The 16,903-nt window shown below is 40.6% G+C and overlaps 1 protein-coding gene across 1 annotated transcript in view; it reads left to right on the forward strand.

Annotated features, from left to right (window-relative positions):
- LOC117271561 (voltage-gated inwardly rectifying potassium channel KCNH6-like) overlaps positions 1 to 16,903 on the forward strand; it is a 414,055-nt gene that overhangs the window by 339,242 nt on the left and 57,910 nt on the right. Inside the window, exons 13-14 of the mRNA XM_078172846.1 lie at positions 2,100 to 2,299; positions 5,428 to 5,515. Coding sequence (XP_078028972.1) covers positions 2,100 to 2,299; positions 5,428 to 5,515 — 288 coding nt within the window. The remainder of the gene's footprint in view (positions 1 to 2,099; positions 2,300 to 5,427; positions 5,516 to 16,903) is intronic.

Genomic DNA, 16,903 nt, shown 5'->3' on the forward strand with positions numbered 1-16,903 from the left:
AGTGGTAGCACTCCCTTTGCCTCCTAGTTATGGGTCAAATAGCAACTGGGCAGCTCTGAGTGCTAGTAGGCCTACTGTAGGCTACAGTAACACTGAGTGTTAGCACAATAACTGGATAATCAGTTTCCCCTCCTTGTGATTGTCTTCATTAACAAAACTGGTGCATATTTAAATAAAATATTTCAGAAAATTTGTAATACAAAAAATACTTGTCTTAACTGGGCAAGTTACATGGGGATATCTATTAGTTAATTTTTCACTCTATTTGTAGTGTTTTGCCTACACGGGTGTAAGTTTGTTTACAGAGGGATAACTATAATTAAGCTACTAGATAGGCAGGGCTATCATACCAAAATATAAACTAGAGACCTGTAGATTGATAAAAATGCCAAAATTGTTTGGTCCCCATGGGTGAGAGAGGCCTACCAAGTTGTGAAAATGATCCCTTTAGCCCCTGTACTAATAGGGCCCCATTCTATTTGTCTGTTTGAAGTTCTGGCTGCACTAGTGACCTGTCAGGGGCTGGTGACATCAGATGGTGAGTTGAATAATCTAATAACCTATTTTTATGATAAGATGACATTCTTTGGCACATATGAATGCAATTTTGGGGTGATTGGCTTATTTACATTAATATTGGCAAACACATATGTACATGCCTTTTGATTTTGTTATTCCTTATTCCATGTCCGTCTATAATTCATGTGTGCTTAGGTGTATACATTTCTTGAAAGGAGCAAGGTACTGATGAAATCTTTGCTGCATTGTGTGCAACAACTGTCTGTGAACATTCAGTCCAAATTTGGTGACATTCTGATGATTATTTCCAGAGATTCATGTTCTAAGGAAGATACTGTCCCTTTTGGAGAAGCCTCAGTTTTGACTATTTTCAATTTTGGGGAGGACCAAAAGATCATCCAAAATTTTTTATTAAGCTACTAGATAGGCAGGTCTATCATACCAAAATGTAAACTAGAGACATAGAGGAAGTCAAAAATACCAAAATTGTTTGGTCCCTTTAAGTGATACCAAAATCTGCCTTGGCCCCTGGACTACCTGGTTTTGTTCGTATCTGTAGAAAAGCTATGGTTCTGATTCTTTGGTTAACTTAAGTATTTTTTGGGAAATCATGGACATTGTGTCCTTCAGGCTAAAGAGCAATAGAACCATCCAGATTGTCATTTGCAAACATGTAATTAAACAATTTATCTTCTTCATTTGGCATACAAGCTTATTTTGTATAAACCCTGTTTGTTGTGTGTTGGGAGTGCGTAAGTGTGTATGTGTGTGATTAGGAGCTGTACACACTAAAGGAAGCAGAGGAGATCCAGACAGGTGGACAGAAAAACCACACCACTTAGTTCAGTTCGTGCTTGTTTTTTGTGGATGTAAACTTTTTGTTTTCATTTAAAAAGAGAGAAAGCAATGTATTTGCAAGTTCATATATGTCATTATAGGAAGAGAGGGTGTGTCACATTAGAGAACAGGGCTGATTGCAGGCCATGAAACCTTGTAACTGCAGGTGTGTATTTGCAGAAAAACAGGATCTGTAACAAAAGGCATTTGATTTTGGGATAACAAGCTTTGTTTTATAGTGAAAATTTGTAGTTAACTAAGAAGATAAAACCATTTATGCTGCATTTGGCTGACCTTTCAATGCTCTTAGCAATAAGCGCTTAGATTCTGCACAGCTTTCTCCCTCTCAGATCAGGTCTATCAAGCCTTAAAGTCTCTCTCCTATGTTGGAGGTATTCTTACTTGGAGGTATCTCTTACATATGAGATAATATCTCCTACATAAGAGATAAACTTGGCTGGGATTTTTTCTTTTTTCTTTGCCCTTGACTTTCAGGGCCTCTGCAGATTATATCTGGCATCTGTCATAAAAATTATGATAGCTTCATGCATTCATTAATCATGATGGAATGCATAGCAGCATGCTTTGTTTTGTGTCATTTATTGATTACATTAATTATGGTTTTTGTTGGTTTCTTGTTCTCAGTGCCCTAATGAACCGCTACACAATCACACAAACTATGGAACCTCTTGTTTGAATACAAGGTAGATAATACAAGATCTCTGTTCCAATCTCTTCTCCAGCTCTGATGTATGCCAGTATTTTTGGAAATGTGTCAGCCATTATCCAGCGGCTGTACTCTGGTACAGCACGCTACCACGCCCAGATGATGAGAGTCCGAGAATTCATTCGCTTTCACCAGATCCCCAACCCTCTGAGACAGCGACTGGAAGAATACTTTCAACACGCATGGTCATACACTAATGGGATAGATATGAATGCTGTGAGTATGGGAGACTTTTTACCTGATCTAACATTTTCTCTGTCAGCCATATTGAAAGTCCTAAGCTGGACAGAGTATCTGTCCAGCTATAGCTGGACGACGAAGTCGTCCGAGGACCCTATTGAAATCGTGCTGTTTATTATTAGGGCCCAAGCGACGACAAAGTCGTCCGTAGGACCCTATTGTAATTGCTCTGTTTATTATATTATTATTATTATTATTATTATTAGGGCCCGAGCAACGACAAAGTCGTCCGTGAGGACCCTATTGTAATCTCGCTGTTTATTATTAGTATTATTATTATTATTATTATTACAAACATGTAAACTCCAATTTGGTCCCTTTCCCAAAATCAAAAATTGGCACATGTGTTTGGTCTGGCGAAAAATTTGATATTTCGGCAGTGTTGTATGTGGACGGGGCCAAATGGCGACATAGCGCCCCCCTAGAAAATTTCGTGCCTCGAGCCCCGCTTGTGAGTTTCACCTACAGGCATGAAAATTGGTGGGCTCATAGAACATGCCAAGATGCACAAAAAATCCTCTTGGAGCCATGGCGTAAACTCAACAGGAAGTCGGCCATTTTTTTGAATTTTTTACATGTTTGAACGAACTCCTCCTAGGGATTTTGTCCGATCGACTTCAAATCTGGTACAGATCATCCTGAGTACATGCTGAACAAAAGTTATTAAAAGCGTTTCTCTATGTGAAGGGGCGTGGCCGCTTGGGCGTGACAAATTTTGGCGATTTTTCGTTTTCTTGCCATCGAATTTGGAACGGTTCTCATGCCGACATACTTGATCTCAGCAGCTTCAAACTTGCTGGACATGATGATGGCTCCGCCCCGAACGCCTCGATATGTTAATATCCCATCTTACTCATAGCGCCCCCCGGTGGTAACAGGAAATGCCCAGTTTTTACTTTAACATGTACTGATGCCACAAACATCAGTGTGATGAGGGTCCACCCCTGAACGCACCTGGCCACATCTGGTTATGCTGGTAGCGCCACCTGGTGGATGAACAAAACATTGCATTTTTTCGCTCCTGCCAGGTTTTTTCTCCCTTCTCTTTTCGCGCCACAGCCCCCACGTGCCTCAGGCCCCCACGGTTGCATGGGGGAGCGAGGGCCTGATCACAGCTGCAGCTTGCAGCTTTAATTATTATTAGGGCCCAAACACTGACCTCAGGCGGGCAACGGCCCTCTTGAAACCGTTCTGTTTATTAGAGCCTGAGCACCAACAGCAGGCGGGGGCAGGTCCTCTTGAAATTGAAGGAACTATTAGGGCCCAAGCACCGACCTTGGTGTGATGACCCTATTGAAACTTAAGGAATTATAAGGAGTTCAAGCCCCAAGGGCTAAACCTATTGGTCTCTTAAAGAGCAGCCCCCGCAGCATGTTTCAACAACATGCAAGAAAACCGGTACATATGTGTATCATGTCCAGATTGCCGAAAAAGTCTCTTGGTCCAACTGCCTAAACCCAACAGGAAGTTGACCATTTTGAATTCTGTCATCATTTCTGGTGTTTCCCACGTGTTGTATTTTATTGAACTCCTACAGGTGTACTGGGATTGGCTTCAAGCTTGGTTTGTGTAAGATTGACTACGTTGTGATCAAAAGTTATCACAAGATCTGTCTCATGTTGTAGGGCACGCCCGCTGTGGAGCGTTGAATTTTGATGTCTCTCCATGAAAAATGAAACTGTTGTAACTTTAACGTATATGGTCTGATCGCAACCAAACTTCACATGATTCATAGTTGTCCCAACCTAAACACTTATACCATATTTCCTGATCGTCATAGCACCACTTAGGCGCTACAGGAAATTACATGTTTTAGACTTTGACGTGCTGCTCCTGGCAGCTTGACCATATCCAACTCAAATGTGGTCATAAATGTGGTCACCAATCAGCATTGCCACAACGGCATAGCGATGTTTGATGTTCGCCAAAACACAGCATTAACTTAAGTGTACTTGGTTCAATTTGCCTGAAACTTGACATGTTAATTCATTTTTGCATATTTTCAAAAATATAGAGTGACAGACTTCTGAATTGACTATAGGCTGCAGCATGGCAAACTTTTGTCACAATTCAGTGGATGTGCTGATGGATGTGCTTTCAGCTTTGTAGGACACACTGGTGATTTATTATGGTGATTTCTTATGATTTTTTAAAGTACGGAATGTGAAAGGTCTTGAAATTTAGATTTAATGTAATAAGCCATGCCCCCTTAAAGCAATCATTTTCAAATTTTGTGCATTGACTGAGACATGACCCTAGATGATGCAAACCAAGTTTTGTACAAATGTCTCTGGCTGATTATAAGATATCAACTTTCTGCATGTTTAACGCCCCCTATTAATTGATATGAGTCAAACTCTCAGCGTATGATTCAGTTACTTATGTTGACATTTGCTACAAGTTTTGTAATGATTGGCTCAATGGTTAAAGGAGTAAAATTCATTAATGTGCTGAGCCATGCCCTCTCTACATTTTATTGGTCAATATCACCAAAATGCAATGACATATCAAAAATATTCTGACATCTCATAAAGACTTTCGTTCCATGATGATTCACAGAACTTCTGGCACAAATTGGAACCATGGAGGAGTCAAAAATGTCTTGTTCAGAAAAATCTACATGGTGGACAATCTTGTTGGGGGACCTTGAGGGTTCTTCAGACTTTCATTAATCATTCACTTGAACATGTGTGTCAAATTTCAAGTCAGTCTGACATACCATGCTAGGCTGGTGGCCTTTCAAAACAAAATTTCTTCAAACCGTAATTATACTGCCCCCATCTGGCCAATTGGCATTATATTTGTTGAGCAGTATTTGCATTCAATTTCCAATCATTGATGAAAATTTCATGTCTCATGGGAATTTGCAAAAACATTTCTGAATAATAATAATGATAATAATAATAATATTATTATTGAAACAATAGGGTTTCAGCCCTTCAGGCTTGATCCCCTAATTGCTTCATTAAGGAGTCATGTTAAGTCCTACTTGTAGCCAAGGTATCAATCCAACAGTGTCCTCTCTTTGTGTACCCCACCCCCCCCCCCCCACCCCCCACCCCCCCATCATTCTCATTCTCCTCCTTCTCCTCCTCTTCCTCCAGGTTTTAAAGGGTTTCCCAGAATGTCTCCAGGCAGATATTTGTCTCCACCTCAACAGGTCACTGCTGCAAAACTTTAAAGCTTTTAAAGGTATTACAATTTTACACATGAAAAGTGGATCTTTTGTGAACACAACTAAATATCACACATCTATCATGGTGCAAGGTAAATACATTTACTACATTTGCTAACCACACATATGTCATTTTATGTGACTTGAAGTAGTTAACATCCATCCTTCCATCTGATTTCAACTGCTTATCCGAAGCCGGGTCACAGGGGCAACATGCTGAGCAAAGTATTCCAAGGGCTGCAGCTGCAGCTGCAGGAGCATCGAGGCGGTCGTTTTATACGATTTTGTCTGTGATTTACGGAACTTTGCACCGTGAAAGAAAGGCATACTGTGAGCAACTTAGTTTAAACTTTACCTACAGTCAACTATCCGTGGAAGACATTCAAAGAAGAAGGCAATGTCTGAGAAACCTAGGCAAACACACACCCGTGCGCAGGACAAAGATGAGGACAAAGACGAGGAAGAAACAGGTGTGCTGTTAAAGGAGTTGAAAGTTATTCAGTCAAAGATGGACAATATTGAAAAGCAACTGAACAGTAAGGTGGACGGACTATGGATCATTGGAAAAAATCCTTAAAAGTGAGCTCAAAAAGTGTGTCAAAGAAATTCAAGATAATATTGATTTAGAAATCGGGGCACTAAAATCCCGTTTAGCTGGAGCAAAAACATCAATCAAGCAATTCTAATGCAGAACTTTCCCTGAGCATTTTCTGACTTCTAATATGTGTTGCTCTACACTGCTTGAACTTGTAAGACAATTTGAACCTTGCCAAGGTACACAGAATAATGTTGATAGATGCTATAATTCACTCTGCAATTTGTTAATTTCAGAAATGGATAAATGTCAACCTAGAAACTTTCATAAGGTCCCTCAGAAAAGGTGTTTCAAGCTTTACTGGAATGCCCATCTTAAAAAACTGTGGAATGACAGGAAAATAGCTGAAAAGATTTTTTTAAAGTATAAAGAGCCCCTTGATAAACAGAAAATGAGAGATGAATATAGGCAAGCACAATTTCTGTTCGATAAGACTCTACGATTCTATAAAAGGAAATTTTGGAAAGGACAGTCACTAAGATTTGATTACTTACAAATCAATAATCCACAGCAATTTTGGAAAGAGATTAACAAACTAGGACCTAAGAGAGTACAGACAATACCTATGGAGGTTATAATAAGTGATGATTTCGTCGAAACTAGGAAAGAGCTTGTGCTTAAAACATGGGAGCAAGATTTTGCTGATTTATTTTCCAGAAATCAGATTTCCTCAAATTTTGATGATAATTTCCTGAGAGAAGCATGTGCTTTAAAAGATGAACTGGAGAGAAATATGGTTCAAGATGAGTATTTGTCTAATATAATTTTGAATTCTGATATCTCTCTGGAGGAAGTGAGAGCTGCCATACAGTCAAAGGAGAAGAAAGCTGTAGGTGTGGAAGAAATCCCTAATGAGGTCTTAAAATCACAGTCACTTTTAAATGTCCTCTTTTGTCTGTTCCAGTTTTGCTTTAATTACAGTATTGTTCCTTCAGTTTGGTATAAATCTATTATTAAGCCCATCCCAAAATCATCAAAAAAATGACCCAAGGGCACCCTCAAATTACAAGGGAATCAGCCTTCTCAGTACTGTGTATAAATTATATTCTAGTATATTGAATGCTTGGCTGTCCCATTATTTAGAAGCTGTAGAATATTTAGTTGATGAGCAGAATGGTTTTAGAAAAAAACGAGCTTGTATTGACCATATTCACTCTGTTTCAACTATTGTTAGAACAAGACTTGCAGCTGGTAAATCAACATTTGTATGTTTCGTAGATTTCCAAAAAGCTTTTGATTGGATTCATAGAGACCTACTCGCCCTAAAACTTCTAAAAGCGGGGGTGAATGGTAAATTCTATAAAACACTTAAATCAATGTATAGTTGTCCTGTTGCCTGTATAGAGATTAAAAAAAATATGCAGACAGATTGGTTTAGTACGCCATTTGGCGTTAAACAGGGTGATATTCTTTCCCCTAATTTATTTGCTATTTATGTTAATGATTTGGCCCACAACATCAAAGAATCAAATCTGGGTATCCATATGGACAATTTAACTCTTGGAATTTTGTTGTATGTGGATGATATTGCTCTCCTAGCTGAATCAGAGGACGATTTACAGAAAATGTTGAATCCTCTCATGACATGGTGTCACAGATGGAGATTAATAATAAATCAAAGGAAAACCCAGATTATTCATTTTAGAAAAAAAGGCTCTCCAAGAAGTAATAAAAATATTACCTTTGGGGAGGTAAGACTGGAATATACATCTACATATAAATATTTAGGATTTACTTTTGATGAGTTTATGACGATGGAAGCGGGAATTAAGTTGTTAGCAGATTCAGCTGGGAGTGCATTAGGGTCTGTGGTCAGCAAGTTTAAGATATGTAAAACTTTTGGATATTCTACCTATTCACAGCTTTATGATGCTTGTGTCTCTCCCATATTAAATTATGCTTCAGGGGTCTGGGGTTTAAGGAATATAAAATTGCAAATTCCATAGAGAACAGAGCCGCTCGTTGTTTCTTAGGTGTGCATAAGTTAGCTCCGATTCTGGCCATTCAAGGTGACATGGGCTGGCTTCCTGGTTCTATAAGACGTTAAGTGTGAGGTGATTAGATTGTGGAATCGTTTAGTAAATATGTCAGAAGACAGGATCAATAAGAAAATTTTTATTTGGAGTAAATTCTACGGCTCTCCATGGGCAAAAGAAATGTTCACTCTATTTGAAGAGGTGGGATTACAGTATATATATAGTAATAATTTAACTTGTTCAATAGCCTCAATTAGTGAGGAGCTATTCGCTTTATTTGAGACAAAATGGTTAAATGATATTCTGTTAAAACCCAAATTACGAACATATATCCACATTAAGCACAATTATGGCCCCGAACCTTATTTTAAAGCAAACCTAACAAGAAATCAAAGGTCCTTAGTGGCACAGTTGAGAACAGGAATCCTTCCCTTGAATCTTGAAGTCGGCAGATTTAAAAACATTCTAGAAGATGAAAGGTTATGTGAATTTTGTGAACTCAACAAAGTTGAAAGTGAATCACATTTTCTTTTATACTGTCCCTTGTATGATGAACTGAGAACTCCAATATTTACCGAAATGTCTGTTAAAAACCCAGAAATTTTCTGGTGCTCTGATGATGATAGAATGAACTGGTTATTTAATTTTAATGTGTTTAAGCTTGCTAATTTTGTATGTGAAGCCTGGAAAAAGCGTCAGGATGGTTTATATGTTTAATTGCTCTACTGCCTGGTATCTGTTTTTTAATTTGCTGTCTTTTTTTTTTTTTTTTTTTGGTGTCTTGTAAGCCCATGGGCATGACACAATAATAAAAAAAAAAAAAATTAATCAATCAATCAATCTAGACATTCCTCTCCCCAGCAACACTTTCCAACTCCTCCTGGGAAATATGTAATCCCTCCAGTGTGTTCTGGGTCTGCCCCGGGCCTTTCTACCGGTTGGATGTGCCTAACACTTCTTAACAGGAGGTACCCAGGAGGCATTCTGATCAGATGCCTGAACCACCTCAACTGACCCCTTTCGACACAAAGGAGCAGTGGCTCTACTCCTAGGTCCTTCAAGATTGTCCGAGCTCCTTACTCTATCTACCTATAAATAAATTTGATTGAATTGATTGGTTGATCTTTAAGGCGGAGCCCAGCCACCATCGTTTTTTTATTTTATTTATCTTTTTATTGTGTAATGTGGTGATTAACAAGTGAAGACAAGTGCAGGGACATGTATGCAGATAAAAGACAGAGACATACAATAAGAATGAAGACAAGACAGGGTGGATGATTTATGCCACTTAATGGAGTAATCAGAAATATTGGAGTATGTTTCATTCAGGTTTCAGAGTTTCATTGTTTCCTGCAGTAATGAGCGAGAGTTTTATAAGAAGAGTAGAATGTCATCAGCATAAAGACTTATTTCATGATGTGCATTTGGTGTTTTGATTCATATGATGTTGGTGTTGCGATGGCAGCAGTGAGTGGTTCAATGAAAATGTTAAATAGGAAGGGACAGAGTGGGCATCCTTGCCTAGTCCCCCTGTGTAGTGTGAAGCATTGTGATGTTAGTCCATTGGTGATTACAGGGGCTGACAGTACAGAATTTTGACCCAGTTAATAAATGATTCCCTAGAGCCAAATCTTCATAATGGGGAAAAGAGAAATAACCAGTTAACTCTAAAGCTTTTTCTACCAGCCACCCGTCTGAGGAAACTCATTTCGCCCACTTGTATTTGCGAACTCATTCTTTCAGTCATTACCCATAGCTCATGACCATAGCTGAGGGCTGGGACATAGAGAGACCAGTAAATCGAAAGCTTTGCTTCTGGCTCAGCTCTCTCTTCATCAGGACGGTCAAGCACAGCGCTCGCATCACTGCAGATGCTGCAGACCCCTCCAGCAGCCCTGCAGGGGTAAAGAGACCTCTTCTTACTGTCCTATAATCTCCACTTTGCATGTAAATATGCCAGTACCTTAATACCAAAGAGGTGACTGAAATCTGAGCTTCTAAATGAATCACTTGAGCCAATAGGAGCTTTCATGTCCTCTCCACAGCCTACAATAGTGAATGAGAGCCTGTGTTGAAAGGAAGGGCCTGCCTCTATCCTCAGGTTACACAGCCAATCAGTAACAAGCAGCTGGTCCATGACTTATTGGTCTTGTAGTCAATAACACTCCTGATCTCCAGAATAATTCTAAACTTGTTCTTGGCATAATACACATTTATACAGCGGCACATACTTTGTGCACCACGGGTCACTGGACTTTCTTTTACTGTGAATAATTACATGAGAAGAAGACAAGCTTTATAAATACTCTGACTCCTGAAACCTTGTGCCAACAGCAGCCATGGGCTACTAAAAACAGCTGCTGCACATTCTGAAAACTAAAATAACTGATGCCCACAAAGCAGGAGAAGGCTATGAGAAGATAGCAAAGTGTTTTCAGGTAGCTGTTTCCTCAGATTGTGATGAAATTAGGAAATGACATTTAACAGGAACTGTGAAGGTCAAGTTAAGGTCTGAAAGATGAAGAAGACTTTCTGAGAGAGCTGCTCATAGGGTTGCTATAAAGACAAATGAAAACCCCCATCTGACTGCAAAAGACCTGCAGGATGATTTAGCAGACTCTGAAGCAAACATCACACCATTTGTAATAAAGGTAACGATGAAGAAAGGATGGCTCCTACAACAGGATGATGATCCTAAACACCCCTTGAAGTCTACAATGGACCAACTCAAGAGGAGCAAACTGAAGGTTCCCTGACCCAAACATCATTAAAAATCTGTGGATAGACCTCAGAAGAGGAGTGTATGCACGACGGCCCAGGAATCTCATAGAGCTAGAGGCATTTTGCAAGGAAGAATGGTTGAAAATGCTCCCAACACAAATAAAAAGACTCTTAGTTGGTTACAAAAAGTGTTTATAAGCTGTGCCCATACAGGGTTTCCAAACTTCAATCAATCAATCAATCAATCAATCAATCAATTTTATTTATAAAGCCCAATATCACAAATCACAATTTGCCTCACAGGGCTTTACAGCATACAACATCCCTCTGTCCTTTGGACCCTCACAGTGGATAAGGAAAAACTCCCCAAAAAAAACCCTTTAAAGGGGGAAAAAACGGTAGAAACCTCAGGAAGACCAACTGAGGAGGGATCCCTCTTCCAGGACGGACAAACGTGCAATAGATGTTGCACAGAACAGATCAGCATAATAAATTAACAGTAATCCGTATGACACAATGAGACAGAAAGAGAGACAGAGACAGAGAGAGATCTGGTGTCCAAACACCCACCAAGCCATAGACCTGCTGTCAGAGGAGCGGCTTGGATCTCCGAGTCACATCATCATCCACACTGGCACCAATGATCTGCGGAGCCAGCAGGAGAGGGTGTCAGAGTCACTCAAGAGAGTGATAGAGAAAGCCTCCACCACCTTCCCCAACAGCAGAGTGGTCATATCCACTCTGCTCCCAAGGAAAGACTTCCACCCTGACACCATCCACAGGATCAACAGCAGCCTGTCCAGAGACTGTGCACGGAGACCCAATGTCCACCTAGCCCACCACCCCACCCTGGACATCAGCTGTCTCTACGACCACGTCCATCTGTTTAAAAGCACAGTCCCCATCTTCGCCCAAACACTGAAAAGCGTCGCTCTCAACAGAGACCAATCCACGGCCCGCAGAAAGAGCACATCAGCCCACAACCCCCACAGAACACCAAGACATCCTCAACCAACATCCAGACCAACACAATGGAGACAAGACCACCCTCAGCCCCACCCACATCATGTCCAAATCAGACCCCACCAAGGCAACCATGATCCCCCTCAAGCCAGACCACAGTCACTCCTGTCCCTAGGGGCCCCACCCCAACCACAGCGACAAGAGCCACACCCTGGCCCACTGAGTTATGCCCAGGTGGTCCGGAGAGCAGCAGAACCAACCTTAACCACCCCCCCACACAATGAACTGAAGGACATTCAGCAGATGCTCAGCCTGCTTTGCTCTCATCTGATTGGACAGGTACCACAATAGACACTGTATGAATTATTATTATTAGAGTATTTCTTGTTCTCATACAGTTTAAAAAAAAAGGACATTTACATTGTACATAAGTATTGATTATTTAATATACCAGTTATTGATTTGTTACCTTTTATAATATGTCATGTAGATACTCTTAAATTATTTTCTTTGACTTAGTAGTTTGTCTCATTTTGATCACCAAATGCAGCCTTTTGAGTTTTAAATGAAATCTAAATCTTTTGTCATCTCTTGTTTGAATGTTCAGGGTCTGAGATCTTCTGCTCTTGGCCTTAAGAGCAGGACCTCAGACTTTATTAGAGAGTTAGAAAATGCAGATGTGTTTATACTGCAAGAGACTTGGTGTAGAGGAGATGTCTCCACTGGTTGTCCCTCAGGCTACATAGAGATAATGTCCCCGTCCACCAAACTAAAGGGAGTAACACAAGGAAGGGATTCAGGGGGAATGCTGATCTGGTATAAGGCAAACCTTGTACAATACATTGAATTAATCAAATTTTCAATTTGGCTCAAAATCAAAAAAGACCTTATCACCACAGATAAAGATGTATTCCTGTGTGCAGCATATATCCCCCCATCACAATCCCCTTATTTTAATGAAGACAGTTTCTCCATTCTCAAAGATGAGATTGTGTAGTGTGAAGTGTACTGATCTGTGGAGACCTGAATGCCAGGACTGGTACAGAACCAGACTTTATCAGCACACAGGGAGACAAACATATACCTGGTCAAGTCAGCACCCCCCTCCCTTCACACCCCCGCAGAAACAACTTTGACAAAACTGTCAATAAAAGTGGGCAGCAACTGTTGCAGCTCTGCCGAACATTGGGTCTGTACATGGTTAACGGTCGGCTTCAAGGGGACTCATTCGGTCTTTACACTCATAGCTCTCCTCTTGGCAACAGCACAGTAGACTATGGCATCACTGACCTAGACCCCTTCTACCTGAGAGCATTTACAGTCAGCCCCTTAACCCCCTTATCAGACCATAGTAAAATCACACTCTACATTAAAACGACAGCAAACGACCCTCACACAGTAGAACCCTGCAATCTGACCTACAGAAAACAACCTTATAAATGGACAAACAAAAGCAAAGACGAATATCAGACAGCAATCAAAAATCCAATCTTTCAATCCCATTTAGACTGTTTTCTTTCCACCTCGTATCCCCTCAATCAGGACGGCCTCAGACAGGCTGTACAGGACATGTACAACATATTTGACCATGTGGCAGACTTATCCAGTCTGAAAAAGCGCCAGCACCACAGACCAAGAGACCCGACCAATGACGAGTGGTTTGACACAGAATGCAGACAACTGAGAAAAACTCTCAGAAATGTGTCAAATCAAAAACACAGACAACCTGACAACCCTGAGCTCCGCCTCCAGTACTGGGAAACATTGAGAGTATACAGAAAAACACTCAGAACTAAAAAAGAACAGCATGTGAGGCATCAGTTACAAATAATTGAAGAGTCCATTGACTCCAATGACTTCTGGAAGAAATGGCACTCTTTCAGCAAACCACAAAAAGAAGAATTGGCTATTCAAAATGGTGACATCTGGAAAAATCACTTTGAAAGTCTGTATACTGCTGTTCCCCTGAATTCGGCCCAAAACAATCTTCTCAACAAATTACAAATTTTAGAATCAGTCATTAAAGACAACCAGAACCCTCTAGACTACCAAATTACTGAAGCAGAGCTGCTGGCTAAAATCCAGGCACTGCAGCCAAAGAAAGCCAGCGGTCCTGATGGCATTTTAAATGAAATGCTAAAATTTGATGACCATAAATTTAACATTGCCATATTAAAATTATTTAATCTTATTCTGGGTGTCGGACATTTCCCTGACCTCTGGAGTGAAGGAATCATCACATCAATCTTTAAAAGTGGAAACAAATTCGACCCAAACAATTACCGAGGCATCTGTGTCAGCAGCAACCTGGGGAAGTTGTTCTGCAGCATCCTAAACAGCCGACTGCAAGACTTCCTCAGAGAACATGATGTCCTGAGCAAGAAGCAGATAGGATTCACACCCAAACATAGAACAACAGACCATATCTACACCCTTCACACCCTCATTAATAAAGACGTCCACCAAAACAAGAGGAAAATCTTCTCTTGTTTTGTGGACTTCAAAAAAGCATTCGACTCAATTTGGCATGATGGACTGTTCTTAAAATTAATTGAGAAGGGTGTAGGGGGGAAGGTCTATGACATCATCAAAACCATGTACAGTCATATGAAATGTGCTGTTAAAATTAACAACATGGAAACAGATTTCTTCCCCCAGAGTAGAGGAGTAAAACAGGGCTGCAGTCTCAGCCCCACCCTCTTCAACATTTATATCGATGAATTGGCCAAATCACTAGAACTATCTGACATCCCTGGTCTCACTCTGTCTGACACACAGGTTAAATGCCTACTTTTTGCAGATGATCTCATATTGCTGGCTCCATCAAATGAAGCACTACAACAGCAACTGGATCACCTGCAAACCTTCTGTCAGACCTGGGCCCTGACAGTTAATCTGGACAAAACCAAAATTATGATATTCCAGAAATGACCCAGGGGTCAGGGAGACCAAACCAGGTTTTTCCTGGGCTCTCATGAGGTGGAGCACACACACGACTACACATACTTAGGACTACACATCACGGGAAACTTTAACCTGGCTGTTGATGATCTCAGAGAGAGGGGAAGAAGGGCTTTCTATGCTATAAAGAAATCTTCAAACATTAATATACCCATTAGAATCTGGCTCAAAATATTCAAATCTATAATTGAACCAATTATTCTGTATGGTAGTGAGGTGTGGGGTCCTCTTGCAAATCAAGATTTTGAAAAATGGGACAAACACCCCATCGAAATCCTGCATACAGAGATTTGCAAGAGCATCCTCAGAGTGCACAGGAACACCCCCAACAACGGGTGCTGAGCTGAGCTAGGCCAATTCCCCCTTTTAATTAGAATTCAAAAAAGAGCCATCAAATTTTATAAACACCTTAAAACAAGTGACCCCAACTCCTACCACTACAAAGCTCTGCAATGCCAAGAGGAGAGCATGGAGAAGAGCCCCCTCAGCCAGCTGGTCCTGAGGCTCAGCTCCTCTAACAGCACAAGACCTCAGGACAGCCCTCACACAATCTGGACCCACCAAATTATAGAGAAACAAAAAGAACATTACATTAACTATTGGACATCGACCACAAAAATGCAAAGCAAACTTCAGTGTTATTTGGCTCTAAACAGACAGTACACGGTGGCAGAATATCTGAGCACCGTGACTGATGAGAAACTGAGGAAGACTTTGACCATGTACAGACTCAGTGACCACAGCTTGGCCATAGAGACGGGCAGACACAGGCAGACCTGGCTGCCCAGAGAGGACAGGTTGTGTGAGCTCTGTCCACACAGACAAGCGGAGACAGAGACACACTTCCTGTTGCACTGCAGCAAGTATGAACACATCAGAGCCGACTTCCTCTCAAAAATAAAACATAAAGTCACTGACTTTGATTCTCTGCCTGATCAAACTAAAATGCAACACATCCTTGGAGAGAACAGAGTCAGCAGCTTAGCAGCAGCAAAATATGTCAGGTTATGCCACAGCCTGAGGGACAACCATCACAACACCTGACACACCTGTCTATATTTACAGTCCTTGTAACTCACAACCTACATTTTTCTTTATTCATTTTTTTTTCTATATTATATATTGGTGTATTGTATTGTAGATTGGTGTATTTTGTATTATATATCATATATTTAATCTTTTTTTTTTTATAGTTTTCTGACTTACTTTTATTATTGTACTTTATTTGTAAATTTTTAATGTCTTTGGCAATATTGTTAATCTACAGTCATGCCAATAAAGCTTATTGAAATTGAAATTGAAATTGAAAAATTGAGAGAGAGGGAGAGAGAGAGAGACAGAGAGAGAGAGAGAGAGAGAGAGAGAGAGAGAGAGAGACAGAGAGAGAGAGAGAGATGCAGGACAGACGGTAATGACAGTAGCTTACAGCAACATTAATGAAAGTAATAATATTATAGTTATAATTCAGGCTACTGTGGTACAATGTGTTGAAAGTATATATTAATATCTGGCAGTATACATGTGTGACAATAATCATATGTGTATAATAACAGTAGAAGTATGACTAATGTCTAATGATGGCAGCAGCAGGAGGCATCTGGCAGGACCACGGCAGCAACACAACCACACACGTCACGCTATCCAGGCACCGCTGCAATACAAGTTAATCTGAGAGACAGTGGAGCACAAAGGCTCCGGAGAAGAAGCTGAGTGACATCCAGAATGGCCGAGTTAGCAAGATGCAGTAATAGAATACGAGAGAGAGAGAGAGAGAGAGAAGGAGAGAAGGTGCCCGGTGTATTATAGGGGGTCCTCCGGCAGACTAGGCCTAAGTCAGCCTAACTAGGGGCTGGTACAGGGCAAGCCTGACCCAGCCCTAACTATAAGCTTTATCAAAGAGGCAAGTCTTAAGTCTAGTCTTAAATGTAGAGACGGTGTCTGCGTCCCGGACCATAACAGGAAGATAATTCCACAGGAGAGGAGCCTGATAGCTGAAGACTCTGGCTCCTGATCTACTTTTGGAGACTTTAGGGACCACGAGTAACCCTGCGTTCTCAGAGCGCAGTGTTCTGGTGGGATAATAAGGCAGACTTCAGGCCCTTTTCTTTTTTGTTATTTTGAAACTGTAAAAGATAGAAATACAAAAAGTAATCTTGCTTAAATGATGTCTTCTTCTTTCACTTATTTTA

Source organism: Epinephelus lanceolatus, chromosome 12 (genome assembly GCF_041903045.1).
Source record: "Epinephelus lanceolatus isolate andai-2023 chromosome 12, ASM4190304v1, whole genome shotgun sequence".
In the NCBI taxonomy this organism is placed as follows: domain Eukaryota; kingdom Metazoa; phylum Chordata; class Actinopteri; order Perciformes; family Serranidae; genus Epinephelus; species Epinephelus lanceolatus.